An 18,640-nucleotide genomic window follows, 5' to 3' on the forward strand; every position below is an offset into this window, starting at 1 on the left:
ACAACCTGGGTTCAATCCCTGGCACCACATGATTTCCCAAGTCCCACCAGGACTTATCCCTTATTACAGAGCCAGGGGTGGGTCCTAAGCACAGTCAAGTATAGTCCCCCAAAGCCAAAACAAACACAAAAACAACAACATACAAATTATATTTCTCTATAACCGGAAGTTCCTATAATTTTAATTTTCTGACCAATACAGGTTTGTAACAACAACTCAGAGATAAGTTCATTTCAGCCAAGTCTAACATAAAATTAAGCGTAAAAAGAGTATTGTGGCAGGGTAGAGAAGACAGTATTTGCCGTGCAAGCGGCCCATCCAGGTCAATCCCAGGCACAGAATAAAGTGATCCCTGAGCACAGGGCTAGGAGTAAGTCCTAGGCACCACCGGGTATGAACCCAGAATAAAACAAAATAGCATGGGGCTAGAAAGACAGTACCACAGTGCTGTGGCCAACATGGGATCAGAGCCAGGAATAAGCTCTGAGCACAGCAGGGTGTGACCCCAAACCTCTCCCTACATCCCTAAGAATACTGTATCTAAGGACACAGAGTAAAACATGTATGCAGTGGCTGACAATAACTTCTATGTAAGTGATAAACTCTTTAAATTCCCAGAACTAGAGTCAAAATAGTCTAATTCCCTATTCAAAGTTCATTTCACTATAAAGACAACTTCAATACTTATTACCTTACTGATCATCTTACAGCAGGGATTCTCAATCAAGTACAATTTTAGCCATCAGGAAATACTGGTAATGTCTGAGGATATTTTTGGTTGCCACAATTAAAAGCATGTGGGGGTGCTACTATATTCTAATAGGCAAAGGCCAGGGATAACACATTCTTACACCGTAAGTAATGGTTCCTACAATTCTGTACCCCCAAAATGTCAATAAGGCCAAGGTAGAAAAACTCTACTTTATTTAGGTTTTGGGCCACACCCAACAGTGCTGGGGGTGGGGTGGGGTGGGAAGGAAGGCTATTTCTTTCAGATTTGGTGCTTGGGTACTCAGGGGACCATGTTATACCAGGGATTAAAGCTTATCTCAAAGTTATAAATCACATTCCAAAAAACAGAAAACTTGAAGAAGAGACTATACACACAAACTGATTAAGAAAAGCTTAAAAAAAAAAAATTCTGGCCAGGGATCTGGATCAGTGGTAGAGCCGAGCCCTCACATGCATGAGGCTCTGGGTTCAACTTCTTACATGACAAAATGAGGGGGAAAAATTTTTCAGCTCTCTACTTACAAAGCAAACTAAATCAATGTTTCTCTTTCTCACCATGGTACCCATCCAATTGTTTCCTTCCTGTACTACCATCCTAACCTGCCATTTACAATGTTTCACCTGCAGCCCCTAAAAATATCCTGGAGGCCCAGAGGCGGCCACATGGTCCATGACTGAAAATTCCTAAACTAGATCATTATAATATTTATTCCTAATGCACCATTAATTTAAAATTACTGAACATACTCAGTTTTGCAGGGGAAGATATGCCCACTACTTAGGAAGTTGTTCCTAGCCATCCAGACAGGAGGAACAGAAAAACTTGTTTTTGTATATTACAGGAACCTCAGCTATCTTGCCTGTTTTAGACAATGTTAACTATATACCCATTAGGTGCTAGGTGAAACAGGGAACATAAAGGGAAGTGAGGCAATCCCTACACTAAGTGCACATAGGATATACACTAAAAGGACTGAGCAGGGACCAGAGAGTACAGTGGTTAAGGTGCTTGCTTTGCACACTGCTGACGTGGGCTAGACACTATATGATCACCCGAGTGATCAGGAGTGGTCCCTGAGAGAATAGCCAGGAGTAAGCTCTGCGCACTACCATGTGGGACCTGAAACCCAAAAATAAAAGGGCAGGGCAAATCCAATGAAGTAACTAAGGAATAATGGTAACAAAAGCCAAAGACTACTGCACCTCAATCCTAAAATATATTAAAAATGTCACCTAAAAAGATGAAAAAAGGGGCTGGAGAGATGGTACACAGGTAGGCCGCTTTGCGTGTGGCCAACCCAAGTTCAATCCCTAATATTCTATATGGTCCCCTGAGCCCTGCCCGGAGTTCTAAGTGCAGAGCCAGGAATAATCCTTAAGCATCTCCAGGTGTGGCCCAAAAAATATTTTTTAATTAAAAAAAAAAGATGAAGGAGAGAGCACTTTTGACTGGAAGAACATAAACAGATGCACACGTCAGTTGAGTTTCAGTTCAAGTTCAAAACCCCGATCAAGTTCAAAACTAAAAAGCTACGTGTATTTAAAAACAGAAGGGAAAAAGAACATCTAAGCATCGAATCCATTTGCTCTAACAAAAACTGTAGCTCCCTCTAGTCGCACTGCAAAGCCGAAATGAGGAACAGGATCAGGGTGACCTTTTGCCTATCAGCATTCAGAATAAGGCCAGGATCGGGGCTACGGGCTAGAGGGGCGCTGGCTCCGCCATGCCTGAGTGTTGTCCGCAGGCTGATGGGGGTTCGCTCCCTAACCTCGTGGGGAGCACAGATTAACTCCTGCAGTAGCTGTGCCAGCAACGTAGAAAGAACTACGACAAAACTGCTGGGGTCCCCTGTTCGTTTATACCTGAGTCCCTACTCAGCTAGGGCAGAAAGAATCCATTTCCCTGGTGTGTGCTCTGGGCCACTGCCACCGAGTCAAGAAAGCCCTTCTCCGAGAAGACAGTTGTGCCCTGTCAGTCTCCACCCAAATCACCCTGACCCCCAAGCTCAGGGCAAAGGCGATTCCTTTGGCAGGGGGAGCCACCATATTCTAGGACCGTATTTCTCCAAGTAGGGGCACTGTCACCGGATCCAGGCCTTGACAGGGGTAGAAACAGTGCGCGTCATGTAGACTGCAGGTATCCATCACCCGGAGATCATAAGGCGGCAATCGACCAGTTTTACAGATCTGAGGGCCTTCAGCCAAAGCAGAAGAGTGGCAGGAGGTGGCTGACGTTCGGGGCGGCTCCCTCCATGGGCCCTGGGCCCCCTCACAGACTGCGGGTGGGCGGCCCGGGGCTCGGCACCGGTGCCAGGGGCGGTGGAGGACTTCCACGCACCCCGGTGGAGCACGTGCCCGGCTTGCAGGCTCCCGGCGTGGGGGACAAAGTTCGCTCCCGCCGGCTCCGCGAGTCGGGCAGTGGGCGTCAGGGCCCGCACACGGCCCCCACCCGACTCCGGACCCCAGACCCGACTCCCAGCTCGGCCTCCCGCGACCCCAGCGCGCACTCACCATTGTGGTTGACCCAGGTCGGCTTCAGGAGCTTCATTGTTCGGCCGCCGCCGCCGCCGCCGCCGCCGCCGCCGGGCTGAGGCGAGAGCCGGGTCCCTCAGCGCGCCCGGGCCATGGAGCCACCGCTGCCGCTTCCTCCCGCGCCGCCCGCCCTCGGCTGCCGCCCACCCCGCGCCCTCAGCGCCGCCTCGCCATCGCCGGCCCGCGCCCCCCGCCGCCGCCGCCGCCACAGTCGCCCCCCGCGCTCGGCCGCCGCCGCCGCCGCCACAGCCGCATCCCCTGCGCCGCTCCTCCTCCGGCGGCTCCCGGGCAACGCCGGAAGTCACGGCGCGCACCTGCCAAATCGCCCCGGCGGGAAACTGCTCCCTTCGCGGACAGGGCCGCCCGGGCTCCTCCACGGGGGCAGGGGCAGCACTGGGCCGCTCTGCTCGGGGCCCGGCGCCCCGCGCCGACGCGGGCTAGAGCCGGCTGGGATAGCCGAGTGCCAGAGGCGATCGGGGATGGCAGGCGGGGCCCGCAGAGCCAGGCGGGGCCGGGTGGTGTGCCCGGCCTTTCGCGAGCGCTACCCCGTTCGTTCTGAGTCCGACTCATTAGCTTCCGTCATTCATCAACTTGTGTTTATTGGGCATCTCGCGAGCGAGCGCCGGGCCACGTGCCCACTTCGGGATGCAGCCTGCCGCAGCTGCCTCCCCGGGCTCTCGAATGAAAGCAAGGAAACGGCTCGGCCACGGGAAGGGTTGCCAGGGAAGCCAAGGTTACAAGGACGTGTTCATTGGAAAGCCAGGGTCCACTTGCACAGACGTGCACACTTCTGTCCGTGATACGGAGGGGCAGAGGGACACTCCTCAAGTTACACTGCGAGGGCTGAGCCTACAAAGGGATGCACGACGGTGTAGACCAATAAGGAGACTGATTCCGGGTGGGCTAGCAGGCGAGCGGAGGCGGAAGGGAAGCCCCGAGCGGCGCGAGGTGTGAGGCGCCCAGGGCGTGTCCGAGGCCCGCTGGGACGCCTGGGGGCGGGGCTGCGTCGGGGGCGGGGCTAAGCGGGCCTGCCCTCCGCTGCCGGAACGTGGGTTCCCAGGACGGCGTGACCGGCGGGCCTCTGCGCGCGGAACCGTGGGCCCGACCTCTGGAGGCCGCGCGCCCGGAAGCAGCTGGTCGTCTGCCAGAGGGGCCATGGCCGCCGCCGTGCTGGGAGCTTCCGCTCGCGCTCTGCGCCCGCGGAGCTGGTGAGTGCAGATGCCGAGTGGGTCGCAGGTGCCCAGTGCGCGCGCCAGCGTCTCCGCGCCCGCGGGCTGGCCCCATCTAGCCCCGCTCTCCGACCTCCTGTCTACAGACGTGTCAGAGAGGAGCTCACTGATCGAGCCTGACCCGGTGATGGAAGTACGAGGACCCTGACGAGGAGGGATCCGAAGTGTTCTCTGATGCGATGTTGGATTTTGAAGTCTCCCATGTTGACCTTGCTGTCACCCTTAGATCGTTACAAGCCTCTGGCTTTGAGGGCATCTTGAATTGCTTCCCCCACCCCCATTTCCAGTTTAATGAATCACCTCTTTAGGTTTATTCTGGTCTCTTTCAGGCTCGTGGGAACTTGGCAAACGCAGGCTAGAGACGCCCATCAGCGAGCCTCACTGTTGTCTTTCTGGGACCTCATTCCCATGAGGTAAACTCAACCGCGGAAGGGGGCAAGCGGAAATTGCACGTGTACCGAATAGATGAAAGCAAGATCATGCAGCATTTGGTTTGCGAAATTAACGACCCCTTTCAAGGGTTCTCACTTTAATTCCGGCAGATGTTTCCCTGTCTTCTTAACATTTTCCATATGTTAAGTACTGTTGTCTGCTATCAGCGGGAGAAAAATTAAGTGTGAAATTCACTTCCAAGCACTGCTCTCGATTTGTTCAAGCGGACACCAGTAACGTCTCCATTGTGAGACTTGTTGTTACTGTTTTTGGCATATAGAATACACCACGGGGAGCTTGCCAGGATCTGCTCTGCTGGCGGGATACTCTTGGAAGCTTGCCGGGCTCTCCAAGAGGGACAGAGGAATCCAACCTGCGTGGGCCGTGTGCAAGGCAAATGCCCTACCGGCTGTGCTATTGCTCCAGCCCAAATAAAATTTAATTAGCTGTGAAGGGATCCTTGTGTATTTACAAGGATCAACATAAATTTTTGCCTTCATTATAGTGCTTTTCATTTCTGAGTACCTGGAGAGGTAAGGGCTGAGGTGGTTTGGTTTTAGCACTACTTGGGACTGTTTTTGTTTGGGGGCCACACCTGTCCCTTTTGGTCTCAATACTTTCTAGGGACTTGATTCACGGATCAGTATTGGTTCTTGAAGATTTAGTTTTTCTTATTCTTAATTTTTGTTATGGGAGATGTGCTCCTACATATCAGTCCTTTGTCAGTACTCTAGGGTCAGGAATTTGTTGAGTCCTAAAAAGGGCTGGGAATATGGTTGCAGGAGCCCCAGTAGTGGAAGATTAAAGAGTACATAATGAGCTTCTGATTCTTCAGTTTGGTATTTTCACTTTTCACTGGCATCCCAAGGCATTTATGAACTCTAGTACTAAAGTGTTTTTCCACCTTGTTTGTTTTTGGTTTGAGGACTACACCTAGTTGTGCTCAGACCTTACTCCTGGCTCTCTCCTCAGGGGACCATATGCGGTGCTGACCATCTAACCCAGATCAGCCACATACAGAGCTAACACCTTACCCACTGTACTCCCACCCTTTTATTTGATGTGCCCAGATAGTTCTTACGAAGATCATGGGTGGAGACCCTCACTCTGACATCATGAAGTCAAGACCAAGCACACTTTCTTTCTTAATGAAGAGTTTAGCACAATTTTGGGATGCTTCACCCTACTGTTATGTCTCCTCATGGTTGTAAGAATAAAGAGGAAAATGTTTAATATTTGCTTTTTCCATTAGGGCAGAACCACTGAAAAAGAAGAAGAAGGTAGATCCTAAAAAAGACCAAGCAGCAAAGGACCGTTTGAAGAAAAAAATCCGACGTCTGGAAAAGGCTAGCCAGGAACTGATTCCTATTGAAGATTTTATTACCCCTTTGAGGTTCTTAGATAAAGAGAGGTAAGATCACTATCCTTGAGGCGCTCAGGATGAAGAGTTTCATCATGCCTGAGCTCTTCTTGTGTGTAGTGGTAGTTGGGGAATAATTGGGCTCAGGATGCCAGTGGTAAAGCTCAGACCTTACAAGAATGAAATCTGGGTTCAAGCCCTGGCACAAGAGAACAGAAAAATATACTGGTTTCTCATAAGACAGGCCAGATACTTGACTGAGTTCAGATCAGCTTTGTTCAGTATTCATTTTGGTACAGAATAGTCTTTCCTGATGGTAGAACATCCTTAGTCTCTTGGGGGCTGGAGTGATAGTACAGCAGCTAGGGCACTTGCCTTGCATGAAGCTGGCCCAGGTTTGATCCCTCGCATCCCATATGATCCACTGAGTACGGACAGGGCTGATTCCTAAGCGCAGAGCCTGGAGTAACCTCTGAGCATCACCGGGTGTGGTCCAAAATCAAAACAAAGTCCTTCGTATTTTGCTTTGTGATACAAAAGCTTGTAGTAGGCATCTGTATTTTCAGATCTGGTAGGGGTGCTTCCTTGAACCTGCATGCTCTTTTAATTTTTAAAAATTTCTTATGTGGGTTGAAGGAAAAGAGTTTTATTTAAAGAAATTTACTTAGAGAGGGGCTGGAGCGATAGCACAGCGGGTAGGGCGTTTTTGCCTTGCACTCGGCTGACCCGGGTTCTAATCCCAGCATCCCATATGGTCCCCTGAGCACCGCCAGGGGTAATTCCTGAGTAAAGAGCCAGGAGTAACCCCTGTGCATCACCGGGTGTGACCCAAAAACCAAAAAAAAAAAAAAAAAAAAAAGAAATTTACTTAGAGAAATGTGAAGGAAAAGAAAGAGAGATATTGGGGCTGGAGCAATAGCACAGAGGGTAGTGCATTTGCCTTGCACGCAGCTGACCCCAACATCCCATATGGTCCCCTGAGCACCGCCAGGAGTAATCCAGAGTGCATGAGCCAGGAGTAACCCCTGTGCATCTCCGGGTGTGACCCCAAAAAAAAGCAAAAAAAAAGAGAGAGAGATGTTGAAGAGAGAGCACAGATTTTTCCTCAGTAGGAAAAGTGAGAGCACTTTTTAGGTCAAGATGCAGGCCAAGCTTCAGGGATGGAGAATGAGCCCTGTGTACTATTTCATTTTTATTGTTTATTTGTGGGGAGCAAAGGTGGGGGGACTTTGGGCCATACCCAGTGGAACTCAAGTTTTACAGTTTCTTTTTCTTTTTCTTTTTTTTTGTTTGTTTCTTGGGCCACACCCAGTTATGTTCAGGGGTTACTCCTGGCTCTGCACTCAGGAATCACTTCTGGCGGTGCTCAGTGGATCATACAGGATGCCAGGGATTGAACCCGGGTAGTCCGCATGCAAGGCAAACTCCATACCCTCTCTACTATCGCTCTGGCCCTAGGTCTTACAGTCTTATTTTGCACTCAGGAATCATATGGGTTGCCAGGGATCTAACCCAGTTCAGCTGTGCATAAGGCAAATAGCCTATTAGCTGTATTCTCCAGCCCCCAGTTTGCTCTTCTAAAGTAACTGTAGATCTGGGACGTGCAGATTTTTTTTTTTTTTGGTTTTTTTTTTTTTGTACTTTGGGGTCTGCACAAACTCTTGACTACCTGGCATTTTGGTGGTCATTTTCATTTTACTTTTCTCCAAAGTCTCTACCTGAAGCAGATGTGCTACTAGTATTTTTAGAACATCACCATTTTCCGGTTTGTTTGTTTGTGCCATGCTCAACGATGCCCAGGAGTTACTCCTGGCTCTCTCTGCACTCAGGAATCACTACTGGCAGTACCGGGGAGGCAGGGCAGGCAGCATATGGATGCAAGAGATTGAACCCTGGTTGACTGTGTGCAAGGCATATATCCTACATGCCATACTATCTTTCTAGTCCACCTTTTTTTTTTTTTTAAGCTTGGAGTGTAGATGGCACTGGTTCCCAGGATCGGTTGTAACTGCCATCACATTCAGCATTCCTTTTGGGGGATGTGGGGGTTAGGGTGCGGGTGGAGAGGTACACCTGGCAGTGCTCAGGAGTAACTTTTGGCTCTGCACCCAGAGATTACTCCTGGCGGGCTCAGGGAACCATGTGGGATGCCAGGTATTGAACCTAGGTCAGTTTCATGCAATGCAAATGCCCTACCTACTGTACTATCATCCCAGCCCCAAACATTACATTTTTAATTTTAATTTGGTGGAGGAGGCATTTAGGATTACAACTGGTGATGCTTGGAGATCAGTCCTGGTGGTGCTCAGAGGATTATATGTATTGCCAGGATTGAACTTGAGTTTGCCATATGTTTGACAAGTAGATTAGCCCCTGTATTACCTCTCTAGCCCCAGCTTTCTTTAACTTGTTCTAAACTTCCATTTTCTCCTTTTTTGGAGGGAGGCTCCCAGAAAGCACACAGGAGGCCCGGGGGCCATTCCCTGACTGGGCCAGATGATTCAATAGTGGTATGGCACTGCTTGGGCCACAGTGGTGTTGAGAGCCGCCAAGGCCACCCTAGCAGTGCCACCCATCACTATGCAGTATCACTAGGGCCACCCATGGGGGCTTCCAGAGCACTATCTGGTGGGTCTCAGGACCTGTGATGGCTAGAAATCAAATTCAGGACCTTGCACAAGCACAGCATGCACCCTGTCCTGTCTCGCCCTCCCTGCTGACCTTGCACTTTCTGTCCTAAATCCCATTTGTCTCTGAATTGGAGTAATTCAGAGACTGGGTCATGCTCATCACCCAGACTCCTTGGTCAGTGAGTTCCCCACTTCCCAGCTTCACACCTCTGGATTTGTGTTCTAGACAGCGGCCTCAGGTGGAGCTCCCCTTTGAGGAGGAAGAGAGAAGAGCTTTGCTTCTGAAGAAATGGTCCCTGTACAAGCAGCAAGAGCATGAGATGGAAAGGGATGCCATCAGGTCCATGCTCGAGGCTCAGCAGGAAGCTCTGCGTGAACTGCAACTTGCAGCTCCAGAGCTTTATGAGGAGGCCATCAAGAGGGACCCAGGTCTTTTCCCTTTTGAGAGGGAAGGGCCAGATTACACACCGCCAGTCGCCAACTATCAGCCCCCTGAAGGCAGGTACCATGACATCACCAAGGTGTACACACAGGTGGAGTTCAAGAGATAGAACTGCAGCCTGCTGACTGCAGAACTCATTGCCCTGGACAGCCAGAATGACAAGCACTCAAGCTTGTGTCACACTTTGGTATTCTGTGAATAAATTGTGTTCCATCAAGTGTGTCTGTCTTATGTAGCCATCAAAGTTAATTCGCCTGAGGATAAATGGGTGAGAAAGGCTGTTCTTCTTTGTCATCTGATGAGAAAAGAATGACCAAGATACCAGCTTTTGCCACCAAATAAAAAGATTTCAGTATGTAGGATCAAACTGACTTTAGCTGGAAAACAGTAACCCCAGAGAAGCAAAGGTGAAGGATGTGCCGTGCTGGCTGCACAAGTGTGCAGAGGAGGGGCTGGGCCTTCCTAGGGGGACAGTGAAGCACAGGAGTGTCATGATACAGGGGCAGAGTCCATTTGGATTTTCAGTTGGAGAGTAGAGCAAGGCTGAGACGCACTATTTTGGGTTACTTTGTCCTCCAGGAGGTTATGACAACTGACTGGGAGAAAGGGCTCTGCCTCTGTTGTAAGTCAAGTGCTCTGGTTTAGATTGGTGAGTGTACTAATGTGCTGGGGCTGTTTAAAGAAAGAGTGTGTGGCTTTCATAACAGAAAAGTGTTTTTCACAGTCTGGAGCCTAGAACTCCAAGGTCCAGGTGTCTTCAGGGCCAACTTCTCTAGAGGCCTCTTGGTTTGCAAAGACACATTTCTGTGTCCTTGGTCATTCCTTTGTGCCTATGTCCTAATTTCTTTTTTTAGGCTTTTTAAAAAGATTTTTTTATTGAATCACCGTGATACACAGTAACAGAGCTATTCATGATTTGGTTTCAGTCATACAGTATTCTAACACCCATCCCTCCACCAGTGTACATTTCCTATCATCAGTGTCCCCAGTAACCCTTCCCAAGCCTGCCTCTACTTTTTGTGCATGTCCTATTTTTTTTTCTTTTTTTTGGGGGGTCATACCCATACTACTGGCTCTGCACCTAGGAATTACTCCTGGCAGTGCTCAGGGGACCATATGGGATGCTGGAAATTGAACCTGGGTCGGCCACGTGCAAGGCAAACGCCCTATCCACTGTGCTATCGCTCCAGCCCCTGTCCTAGTTTTTAAAAATAAGGACATCCGTCATTACAGAGTGGAGTGTACCCTAATGACCTCATTTTCCTTAATTTTATTTTGTTTGGTTCTGGCAGTGCTCAGGGTTACTCCTGGTGGTGCTCAGGGGACCATATGGAATGCTGGGAATCAAACCTGGGTTGGCTATGTGAAAAGTAAATGGCCTACCCACAGTACTATCTCTCCTGCCTCGTTTTCCTTAATTTTCTCTAAAAGAAAAGACTGCAAATACTGTGATGTTTTGTGGTACAGGTGGTTAGAGCTTCAGCATAGGGTTAGACAGACACTTCAGCCAGAGAAGGTCCAATGTATGAGTTAAAGCATTTCTTCTGGTTACTTGCATTACTGTCAGAAAGTCTGTGTTTATAAACCTCTCACATGAGTAAAAGTTAAGATTGTTAAGCTAGAGAGATAGTGCAGTAGGTAAGGCACTGCCTTGTAAATGGCTGACCTGTGTGTGATTCCCCGTACCACAGGTTTCCCCAAGCACAGCCAGGAGTGATGCTCTGAGCACAGAGCCAGGAGTAAGTTCTGAACACAGCTGGATGTGACCCAAAATAAACACATACACATACACACACACGTTTTCCTACTGTATGGTTGTTTTTCTTAAAAAACAAGAAACTAGGGGTCAGACACATCCTCATGTACCTCTAACCACACCTATACCTTCCATCCCCAACCTGACACCACGAAGTCTGTCTCTATATTACACTTTCACTGATGTTACACAAATGGAACCATACCATTGTATTTTTTAACAAAAAAAAAAAAAATCAGCCTAATTTCCTTGAGTTTCATCCAGGTTGTTGCAGTAGTTTTTGTTACGAAGAGCACATGTTTAAAATGTCAGTGTATCATGGTACAAATTAAAAATTCCTTTGTATAGTTTGTTTCTATGATATCTGCTGTAATAGCACAGACCAGATCACAACATGAAACCCTTGAGTTTTGCCCAAAAAAGCATTATACCCTTCTAATTACTCTTCAGTGTCTTAACAGATCTTACCACTTTAAACCGTTATGTCTTATGTGCTTATATCTGACCCTTAAACTCCTAAGTGAAACTCTTAGAATCAACTTCTGTTCAAGACTGTTATCCCAGAGCCTTAAGCCTCATCTGGTATGTTGGTGATTTGGTATCTGAAGAGCATAGACGTAGGCTGCTTATTCTACAGAGATGACTACCTGTTGATGTGGAACTTGTAGCAAAGAAAGAACATTCTGGGGGCCGGAGCAATAGTATAGTGGCTAAGACATCTGCCTTGCATGTGGCTGACCTTGGTTCAATCCCGATCCCGGCATCCCCTATGGTCCCCTGAGCACCGCCAGTGTTAATTCCTGAGTGCAGAGCCAGGAATAATCGCTGGGCATTGCTGGGTGTGACCCAAAAAACAAAAACAAACAAAAAAGAACTTCCGGGGCTGGAGCGATAGCACAGCGGGTAGGGCGTTTGCCTTGCACGCGGCAGACCCGGGTTCGAATCCCAGCATCCCATATGGTCCCCTGAGCACGGCCAGGGGTGATTCCTGAGTGCAGAGCCAGGAGTAACCCCTGTGCATCACCAGGTGTGACCCAAAAAGCAAAAAAAAAAAAAAAAAGAACTTCCTCACAAGGCAGATAGGATTCCCAAAGCCCTGAAAAAAAACCCAAATGGCTGGGAGAGTGGTACCCTGGAGGTGAGTTTCAAGACTGATTTCTCCTTCCCATCCATTTCCTAAATGCCCCACATCCTCCAAACTTTGCAATTCCAAACATCACTTACACATTACAAAATTCAAATGTCCCCGCTGTGTTTCAGAGGAGAAAACTTTGTAGATCATTTCCCCGCCTCTCCTTAACCAGCAACACTCATGAAATTAGACACAGACATGATGGAAATACCCTGAATGGCTTATGCCATATAGTAATTCATGGGAAATAGACATGTCGGACATTCCAATCACCAAAATACATAGTTCTCACACATATTTGGTCTTCAGTTTTGTGCTCACAGCTTCTAAAAGCTTTGGAATTTCCTAAGTATTGAGAGTGTTAAAGGTATCTGATTATACTAACAAAAATAATTTAGGGAAAATGGGGAGGGGTGTTCCTGTGAAACCAACAATGAGATCTGGAGCTTTCAGTCACACCTGACCTCTTGGGAGAAGAGTGGGGCTGGAGATTGAGCTTAAAGTCTGTGAGTTAATGTCATGTCCATGTGGTGCTGCCTTAAAGTCAAAAGTGGGGATTTCAGAGTAAAAGCAGCTGGTGAGCACAAGGCAACTTGGAAAAAAGGCTTGCCTTGGAAGGGTATGGAAACTCTGCCACTTGCCTTTACACATTTATACCAGGCTGTTCTTTAGTTAGATCCTTTGTCATCCAGTCAACTGAGTGAAAGGATTTCCAGTTTTGATGGGGACTACTCTACCTAATTACATTGGCGGGGGGGAGGGGAGGAGGGGGAACACGTGGCAGTGCTCAGGGCTTACTCCTGGCTCTGTGCTCAGGGATCACTCCTGGTGGGGATTGGGGGTCCATATGGGGCTCCAGGGATTGAACCCAGCGTGCAAGACAAGCACCCTACCCTCTGTACTATCTCTCTGGCCCCAACGGCTCTAGCTAACTAATCCAACCTGTGAAAGAATCCGATTTATAATCTGGATTTGAGATGTGGGGAGACGGGAGACCTCTCCCACCCCCACTGCATGTGAGGTGCAAAATGCCAAAAATACAGCTTAGAGAAACATCGAGGCTTCTCCCAAACCTGGCTTTTCTTTTTTTAATGCATTTGCTTAATTTTTTTATTCATTATTATTATTTTGCTTTTATGGGTCATACCCAGCAATGCTCAGGGGTTCCTCCTGGCTCTGCACTCAGGAGTTACTCCTGGAGGTGCTCAGAGGACCATATGGGATGCCAGGGATTGAACCCGGGTCAGATGCAAGCAAGGCAAACAGCTTACCACTGTACATCACTCTGGCCCCAGCCCTGGCTCTTTGTACTCACCTCTGCTCCTGGGTTTCTGTGTACACATACACCCAACCACTCACAAGTACACAAAGAGATTCCTAGGCACACAGGAAATAAAGCATAAGAGGAGTTTTATTCTTTGATGTATGGCCCTTCTAAAGAGATGGACTATTTTGCCCCCAAGATTCAATGCATAGATATTTGACTCACAACTTGTGGTCATGTTGAGACCTAGTGCTGAGGGCCCCCTGGTGGTGAGGAAAAGAAGCAGGAGGCCACTGGTCATTCATTCAGTGTCCTTTCATAGTATTAGTTTTCATTGGTTCACATATATCATATCAATTTTTAAAACCTCTAGGTATAAAAAATTCTAATATACCAGAGGACAAAAATGAATGAAAAAGTTAAATGAGTTGTGCACCCAATTTTCAGCTTCTATTTGGAATCAGTAAGTGAAGTGATTTTTGATAAATCCCATTTTCCTGAAAAATGACCAGAGGAAATTTTGAGGGAAGATCAAAGTTTCATGTATCTCCTACTTACATTTTATTCTTTCTCTTTCCTTGTTTTGTGGTTCTAGGGACTGAACCTGGACTCTACCACTGAGATCTATCCCTGGCCACTCTGAGTGGTGCCAGGAACCATGTGATATCAGAGATTGAATTTGGGGCCCTACATGAGAAACCAGGAACTATTTCTCTGGGTTGGGGATTGCCTTTTTAAGCCAAGAGTCTGTTAACCTTTCTTTCTTTCATTTTTTTTTTTTTTGGAGGGGGTTTCATACCCAGCAGTGCTCTGGACTTACTTCTGGCTCTATGCTTAATAACCATTTTTTATCTCACATGTTGTGTAGCCATAAGCATTGAAAAAAAAAAAAAAAACAAAAACAGAAAGAAGTCTCCAACATTCCTACTGTAAGCCCAGGAGGTATGATGTGTCAGCCCAGAGGCATGAGCCAGCCTACTGCGGAGGAACTTCAAATATGGGTCTCAGCGGCAGGGACACCACGGCCGCTGGCAATGGGAACCCATCGCCAAGCGGGGACCAGAAAATCTTTTCACCACAAAACAGTCATTTAGTCACTCATGTCCACAGGGGTCAGGTCTACCAGTGAATAGTATACCTGATACTTCTACCCCTCAGGATGGCATTTCTCGGGGTGAGTGGAACCTGCCTGGCCAGGCGGCTCTGAGACTTCCAGTGGTACTTAACTCCAGGTGCACACAATTGTCATTTAGAGCACAGAAATAATGGGGGACTCTGTACAAGGTGAGGGGTAGGGGGTCAGGATGGAAACACTTCACTCTGTCTTCCATGTCAGGGACGCTCTAGACTCTGTGTGTGTGTGTGTGTGTGTGTGTGTGTGTGTGTGTGTGTGTGCAAGGGGAGGTAGGCAGGGGGGGCACAGTCCTTAGGGTACTGCAACAGATCCCAACCACACAGAGGCATTCATCACTTGTCGTTCTCCTCCTCTGGCAGAGGGAGGTGCCAGTCTGCAGGGGGCTTCTGCCTTGGGGTCCACACCAGTCCATGTTTCTGTGCTGCCTGGACTCTTGAACGTTCGCTGTTACAGAGGGACCGCTGTGCAAAGGAGACCACAGTCACTTACTGTCTTTCTGTCCCCCACAGCATCCCTGGAAACTCCCTTTACCTCCACAACCTCCCAGACACAGATGAACACAGTAAGTGGTACACACCACTTTGAAACTTGGCTGCCTCCACCTAATGAACTTGGACACTTGTTTTCTCCTAGTCTCCCATTTTGGAACTTGAAATGTAGCTTTATTGCCTAATTACTTCTTCTTTTTTTTTTTTTTGGTCACACCCAGCGTTGCACAGAGGTTACTCCTGGCTCATGCACTCAGGAATCACTCCTGGCAGCGCTCAGGGGACCATATGGGATGCTGGGAATCGAACCTGGGTCAACTGCGTACAAGGCAAGCGCCCTACCCACTGTGCTATTGCTCCAGCCCCACCTAGTTACTTCTTTAGGATAAGTTTTCATAGGTAAAAACTGCAGAGACAAAAGACATGCATTTACAGGTAGGTAACCCGAAAACTTTACTCCTGACTTTCCAATCCCCTGTAGGCACTTCTGACACCCAACTGAGCGCAGACCACTAGCTGCTTATATGTCAGACCATTTGGTTTTCTTTTATTTTCTCCTTTTTTTTTTTTTTTAAAGTTTTTGGGCCAGGTGTTACTCCTGGTTCTTTGCTCAGGAATCACTCCTGTTGGTGCTCAGGGGACAATATAGGATTCTGGGCATAAATCTGGGTCGGCTGTGTGCCAGACTAGTGCTCTACCTATGTACTACCTCTCTGGCCTCTGGTTTTCTTTTCTTTTTTTTCCTTTTATTTTTTAAAAAAAATTATTATTTTTAACTTTTTTATTGAATCACTGTGATAGACCCTTACAAAGCTGTTCATGATTGGATTTCAGTCATAGTGTTCTAACACCCATCCCCCCACCAGTGTCCATTACCCAGTACCAGTGTCTCCAGGTTCCCTCCCATTATCCACCAACCCCCCAGTTTTCTTTTACAATTAAATTTCTTTTTCAAGCTTTTTTGCACGTTTCTCTATTATGAAATCATTAATTTCATTGGGGAGTGGGGGAGAGAGGTGGCCACACCCTGCAATGATCAGGTATCACTCCTGGGGCTGCTCAGGTGGACTGAGCAGTGGTGGGGATAGAACCTGGGTACGCCGCATGCAAAGCAAGCACCTTACCTCCTATACTATCTCTCTCTGGCCCTCATTACTCTTTTTAATACTGAAAATAGTTTTATTAGGAAAATATGGGAGAGAAGAAAGAGGAGGAAACCTCATGAAGTAAAAGAAAATTTTACACATCCCAAGTTGGGATGTAGGCAATAACAAAATGGCATATACCTCTTACCTCATTCCTATTTTGCTTACCAATAAATGAGCTTCATGGAGGAAGAGTTTTTATTTTGTGTATGTGTGTGTGCGTGTGTGTTGCTGGGAACTGAATCCAGGTTTCATGCACGCAAGGTACTTACCTTGCCACTGAACTATATAACTATGATTCATATATGAGGTCTTTGGAAAATTAAAAAGTTCACAAATTTTGGGCCAAAGCGATAGTACGGCAGATAGGGCGTTTGCCTTGTACTTGGCCAGCCTGGGTTTGATCCCAAGCATGCATCCCATATGGTCCCCCCCGCAAGCACCACCAGGAGTAATTCCTGAGTGTGGAGCCAGGAGTAACCCCTGAGCATTGCCAGGTGTAACCCAGAGAGCAAAAAAAGAAAGAAAGAAAGAAAGAAAGAAAGAAAGAAAGAAAGAAAGAAAGAAAGAAAGAAAGAAAGAAAGAAAGAAAGAAAGAAAGAAAGAAGGAAGGAAGGAAGGAAGGAAGGAAGGAAGGAAGGAAAGAAAGAAAGAAAGAAAGAAAGAAAGAAAGAAAGAAAGAAAGAAAGAAAGAAAGAAAGAAAAAAAATGTTCATCAATTTTGCCATATAGGTTTATAGGTTTCAAGCTAACTTTCCCAATTTTTAAGACTTCCACCCACTATGAATTTATCAGCTTTTTCTTTTATACAACAATTGGGTTTATCAGCTTGTTTGTTTCAATAATCCTGTTTTTGTGGGGCCATTCTCGGCACTACTCAGGGGACTGTATGTGGTGCTAAGGTCAGCTACATGAAAGGCAAGTGCCACAACCTGTGTGCTCTCTCTCTGGCCCCACAATCATAAACATTTAACAACAACAACAAAGCCAACAAAACAAAACAAAAAATAACTGCTGAAGCAGTGGCCAGTCCTGCTGGCTCCCCTTCTGGCACTCACGTCCCCTGCACCCTCACAGATCCTCTCCATCCTGCTCCCCGCAAGGCCTTGGCCAAAGAGCCACAGTATTCTAGACTGCTGGGGTTCTGTTCTCATATCTTCTGTTTCCCAGGAGTGGCAACATAGGCTGGGGCTCAAAGGGTTGGAAGGAAACCGATAAACTCCACACGGTCCTGTTCGCAGCGCCCCTTAAGCACCGAGCCAGGGATAGCCCCCTGTAGAGACTGGTGTGGCCCCCAATCAACCAAAAAAGTGCCCAACATAAATATCTGCTGAATGGATGGAGAGACAACTGAAACCACCTCCTAGACCCTCCATGATACACTCTCCCATTCGGGTGGGTCAGACGGAAAGAAATCAGATCAACAGAGTTTAGGCCAGAATCAACGCAGGTAGCTCTCCATGCTCTACCTTTCCCTGGAGGTCCCCCGCCTCGCTCCTCCTTAAGTGACCCTCTCCTCTCCCTCCAAGCACGCCCCTCCTCGCTTCTGTCCTTCGTTCTTCGGTGAAGTCGGAATGCCCTGTTGATTTTTTCTTTTCCTTTTGGGTCACACCCGGCAATACACAGGGGTCACTCCTGACTCTGGACTCAGGAATTACCCCTGGCAGTGCTCAAGGGATAGGATGCTGGGAAACGAACCCGGGTCGGCCGCGTGCAAGGCAAACGCCCTACCCGCTGTGCTATCGCTCCAGCCCCGCCCCGTTGATTTTTGATATTTCTCAAAAGAAGGGAAACCCCAGGCGGGGAAGGGCCCGTAAATGCTGAGCGCGGGAGCCTGGCGCTGCACTTCACGTGGGGCACCCTGGGCCTGCCCCGCGCACCTGGGCCTCGGCGCTCCGGCGCTCCTCCCATTCGCGGCAGCTGGCCAGATCGCGCCGCCACTGCTCGCAGTCCGGCCGCTCTCCGTGGACGTAGTAGTGGTGCAGAAAGTGCCGGGCGCTGCGGCAGAGCTTCCACTCGGCGCGGTAGGCCTCGCAGGGGCGCGGCGGCTGCAGGGAGAGACGCGCCCGAGAGCCAGAGGGGCTGCGCCCCCACCCCGCGGCCACATCCCACCCGCTCGCGAGGAACTCTTGATAAACCAGTCCCATGAGATGTCCACAGTCCCGGCGCTCACACTTACCCGCCAGCCGCCGTCCTCGGCCATGTCCCGGCAACTGCCGAAAGGCCGCTCACCAATGGAGACTCAGAAAAGTCCGGAACAGGGCGGACTGACGGCCAAAGGAACCAATGACATCTTAGAAGTGACGTCGTAATCCCCGCCCTCCCCGACACGCGCCAATGAACAGGATGTCCGAGTAGGCTAG

The 18,640-nt window shown here is 48.5% G+C and overlaps 3 protein-coding genes across 4 annotated transcripts in view; 1 reads left to right on the forward strand and 2 right to left on the reverse strand.

Annotated features, from left to right (window-relative positions):
* LOC101551916 (protein HIRA) overlaps positions 1 to 3,421 on the reverse strand; it is a 91,384-nt gene extending 87,963 nt beyond the window's left edge. For both annotated transcript variants that reach the window (XM_055119578.1, XM_055119579.1), the window contains exon 1: positions 3,244 to 3,421. In XM_055119578.1, coding sequence (XP_054975553.1) covers positions 3,244 to 3,280 — 37 coding nt within the window. In that variant the 5' untranslated portion in view covers positions 3,281 to 3,421. The remainder of the gene's footprint in view (positions 1 to 3,243) is intronic.
* Positions 3,422 to 4,275: 854 nt separating this feature from the next.
* On the forward strand, positions 4,276 to 9,574 carry MRPL40 (mitochondrial ribosomal protein L40). The gene is made up of 4 exons (XM_004607473.2): positions 4,276 to 4,472; positions 4,823 to 4,906; positions 6,178 to 6,336; positions 9,142 to 9,574. Exons 1-4 carry the CDS (start codon positions 4,420 to 4,422, stop codon positions 9,464 to 9,466), a joined length of 621 nt encoding a protein of 206 aa, XP_004607530.1. The 5' UTR covers positions 4,276 to 4,419; the 3' UTR covers positions 9,467 to 9,574.
* A 4,064-nt stretch (positions 9,575 to 13,638) lies between these two features.
* C11H22orf39 (chromosome 11 C22orf39 homolog) lies at positions 13,639 to 18,528 on the reverse strand. The gene is made up of 3 exons (XM_055119047.1): positions 18,457 to 18,528; positions 18,158 to 18,325; positions 13,639 to 15,105 (listed from the first exon to the last, which is right to left on the reverse strand). The coding sequence occupies exons 1-3, from the start codon at positions 18,478 to 18,480 to the stop codon at positions 14,977 to 14,979; spliced, it is 321 nt and encodes a 106-aa protein (XP_054975022.1). The 5' UTR covers positions 18,481 to 18,528; the 3' UTR covers positions 13,639 to 14,976.
* Positions 18,529 to 18,640: the final 112 nt, after the last annotated feature.

This window comes from Sorex araneus, chromosome 11 (assembly GCF_027595985.1).
Source record: "Sorex araneus isolate mSorAra2 chromosome 11, mSorAra2.pri, whole genome shotgun sequence".
NCBI lineage: Eukaryota > Metazoa > Chordata > Mammalia > Eulipotyphla > Soricidae > Sorex > Sorex araneus.